Here is a 3,205-nt window from a genome sequence, read left to right as displayed (position 1 = left end):
ATATGTGGAAGCAGATAAAGAAGCCCATGTCAGAGAGGTATTGTCATGTGAAGTTCTCGTGTTTATTTACACATATTTATGGATTAAATTTGTGACATATTTTGCATTTGTCTCAGGCTTGCAAAGGGCTGCGCAGTTTGTTTGGCCAAAAACCAACTCTTGTTCCAGTAAGAGAAATGACTGGTGTGCTGTCAGTTGAAAGCAAAGCAGCTAATCTTGCTAGAGATGCTCGGGTCAGAAGGAAGATTGGTAGAGAACTTGTGAAAAAGAAGGCATTTGTTCCTCCACATCGCATCAATGAAGCAAGGTATAGCTGATTCTGCCCTTTCTTTTGTCAAATGTCTTATGTTTCTTGAAACGTTATGATGATGGAACTGCATCATAAAAGACATTTGACACAGAATTTATGCTTTCAATCAGGGAACTGCATAAAAGACAATTTATGATAGGTGATTTTGTCCTTGTCATCAACGGAGATTTGAAGAACTTGACGGGATGGGTGGAGAAAGTTGATGAGGATATTGTTCATATAAGACCAAAGAATGAGGGCCTTCCGGTAAGTATGAATTGATATTGATGGTTTCCTTACTTTAAAAGTTTGTGAGTGAGGTTGGGTACATAGATCACTGATCCATAATATTGATATCGACCACTTTTACGTTCACACTCGAAAACCTAACACAAACTTCCTCCTTTATCCGGCTTTGGATTGGTTATGTCATAGGAAAGGATCAAACCTATTCTGCCTCCATTCTATTTGCAGGATGTTGATTTCATGTGTGTTTGGTCAAAAGTTGAAAGAAATAAAAGCACATTCTCTCAATCTTTCCCTTTGTTTCCATTGGCTTTTTGGCATTGGAAAGAGGAAATGTTCTTTTTATGTTCAACCAATTGATATCCAACATGCTCGAAAATGAGTTGAACCTATAACATCAACTCCTTGTTACATGGCAACAACTACAACAGTTGCACTAATACACTCTTTCATGTTGTTGATTTATCATTTATAATAATTTTTTTTATGATTATCTAATTATCTTTTCTCAAATTTTTGTAGAAAACTCTCACACTGAACAAAAAGGAACTCTGTAAATATTTTGAACTTGGAAGTCATGTTAAAGTTGTTGCTGGTGCTGAAGAGGGTGAAACTGGCATGGTTGTTAAGGTGGAGCAGCATGTCATGGTCATCATATCTGATACCACAAAACAACAAGTAAGCTTTACGATCTTTGAAAATTTAAATAAGCTTAAATATTTACTTATATTTAGTGCATAATGGAAATCACAAAAAAATGACAAGAATTTCTCTCTTTAGATCTGCGTGTTTGCTGATCATGTCATGGAGAGTTCTGGAGTTATCGCAGGAGGTTCCAGCTCCAATGGTGAAAGAAAGGTATCTTAAATTTTTCTATTTTTATTCTTTTTTTTTTGCTTCATTATTCTATTTTTATTCTTATGGCTGTGTTTAGCTAAAATTTCTATTTTTACCCTTGTAAATTGTAATGGTGTTTTGCTTAACTTATTTCCTTACTCTGTAGAGTGATGTCTACTCAAGATTCTCCATTCATGGGACTCCACCAGCTGGTATTTCACAACCCCTAAGGAGGTTTCGTGGAGGGCCTACCCGGAAAATTGCAATTTGTTGAGGACTGAATCCCATGTATTTGAAATTGCAAGTTATGTTTATATTAGCTAAGGAAATTGTAATCAAATTTTAACTTTGTCAAAGATGATATTGTAGATATTAAGATGCATTGGAGCTACAGATAAAACATATATTCCTTCAAACTTTCCTACTAAAGAAAGTTCGACATATTGGTAGCCATGGATATCCAACACAAAATATCATGCTTGTGTACAACTTTGACATATTATTCACTTTTGTTGTTGTTGGCTGCTCTAGTACTTGGGGTGTTAAATAAATTCACTAACACCCTCATCCAATTCATCTTATACAATGAAATTCATCCTCAATTACAAAATTTAAAGTTAAATAGATAGGATAATGGCTCATCCATTTAATTTATTAGATGGAAAGTATCAAAAAAAAATTGAAATCCATTGGACTTTTTAACTTGTTTTAAAGACGTAAAAATAATGGTTTAGCCTTTCGTTCTTTAAGTAAGATGTTTTAAATATTAACTCTTGTGAATTGAAAGGACTCATTGGTCAGTCTCCTACTATTTAGTGTGATAATATTGCAATATTTATATGATCAAACTTTATGCTTTGTTTGGATGTAGAAGTGAAAATAAAATGATAAAATATGAAAGAAAAAATATAAAAGGAAAAAATATAATGACATGCATAAAGCTTTGAAACAACATGCATAAATTAATTGGATATTAACTCACATAATTAATAACAAAACACGTTTAAAACTCAAAGTCAGATACATTTGTATAGTTAAAATTTTGTGAAGACACGAAAGTTATACAACCAACAAATCTTGGTAGATAGCTGAGCTACTTAAACATTTAGTCGATGACCATATCTTCGTAATACTAGAAACTTATAATATACACATACATCTGACACAAAACCTGTGTAGACGACCTAGACTAATTAGGGCTTGTTTGATATGTCTTATTAGACATGATAGTATAAGATTATACAATACATTATGAGTTTATCAATTGTTTGGTACTTACATTGTATTGTATAAGTTAATTCATCAATCCATGCTTATACATTAAAATAATGGATTATTTAATCCATCATATAGATGATGAGTAAGTTATGATAAGATCGTGATGTATAAGTTACTTGGAACTATTTAATCCACTGCAACAACCACCACCATCCTTCACCATTGCCTCCATTGTCGATGTCGCCACCGCCACCACAAACTCCACTATTGCCACCATCTCCGCTGCCGTCATCACACCATCTCCACCACTAACTTCACAATTGCCATCATCGCCAGCACTATTATTATCGCCACCGCGACCACAATTACCACCAACTCCACTATTTCTATCCCCGCCACTACCGCCATCACACCACCACCAACTTCACTATTGCCACCATCACCACCACTGTCACCACCAACTCCACCCCCATCATTACCACCACCACCCACCACCTTTTTACAACACTACCCTCACCACTGTCTCCACCACCCTTCACTGCCACCATTGCCACCACAACCACCATTACTCTACCGCCACCACTCACCACTAGCTACCCTTACTGCCTTCATAAC

At 35.3% G+C, this 3,205-nt stretch overlaps 1 protein-coding gene across 1 annotated transcript; it reads left to right on the top strand.

Annotated features, from left to right (window-relative positions):
• The first annotated feature begins 424 nt into the window (after nucleotides 1-424).
• LOC130726999 (putative transcription elongation factor SPT5 homolog 1) lies at nucleotides 425-1,877 on the top strand. Its single transcript, XM_057578325.1, has 4 exons — nucleotides 425-556; nucleotides 1,058-1,213; nucleotides 1,316-1,393; nucleotides 1,539-1,877. The coding sequence occupies exons 1-4, from the start codon at nucleotides 443-445 to the stop codon at nucleotides 1,644-1,646; spliced, it is 456 nt and encodes a 151-aa protein (XP_057434308.1). The 5' UTR covers nucleotides 425-442; the 3' UTR covers nucleotides 1,647-1,877.
• Nucleotides 1,878-3,205: the final 1,328 nt, after the last annotated feature.

Source organism: Lotus japonicus, chromosome 6 (assembly GCF_012489685.1).
Source record: "Lotus japonicus ecotype B-129 chromosome 6, LjGifu_v1.2".
Lineage (NCBI taxonomy): Eukaryota > Viridiplantae > Streptophyta > Magnoliopsida > Fabales > Fabaceae > Lotus > Lotus japonicus.
This window is presented reverse-complemented; position numbering and strand designations above follow the sequence as displayed.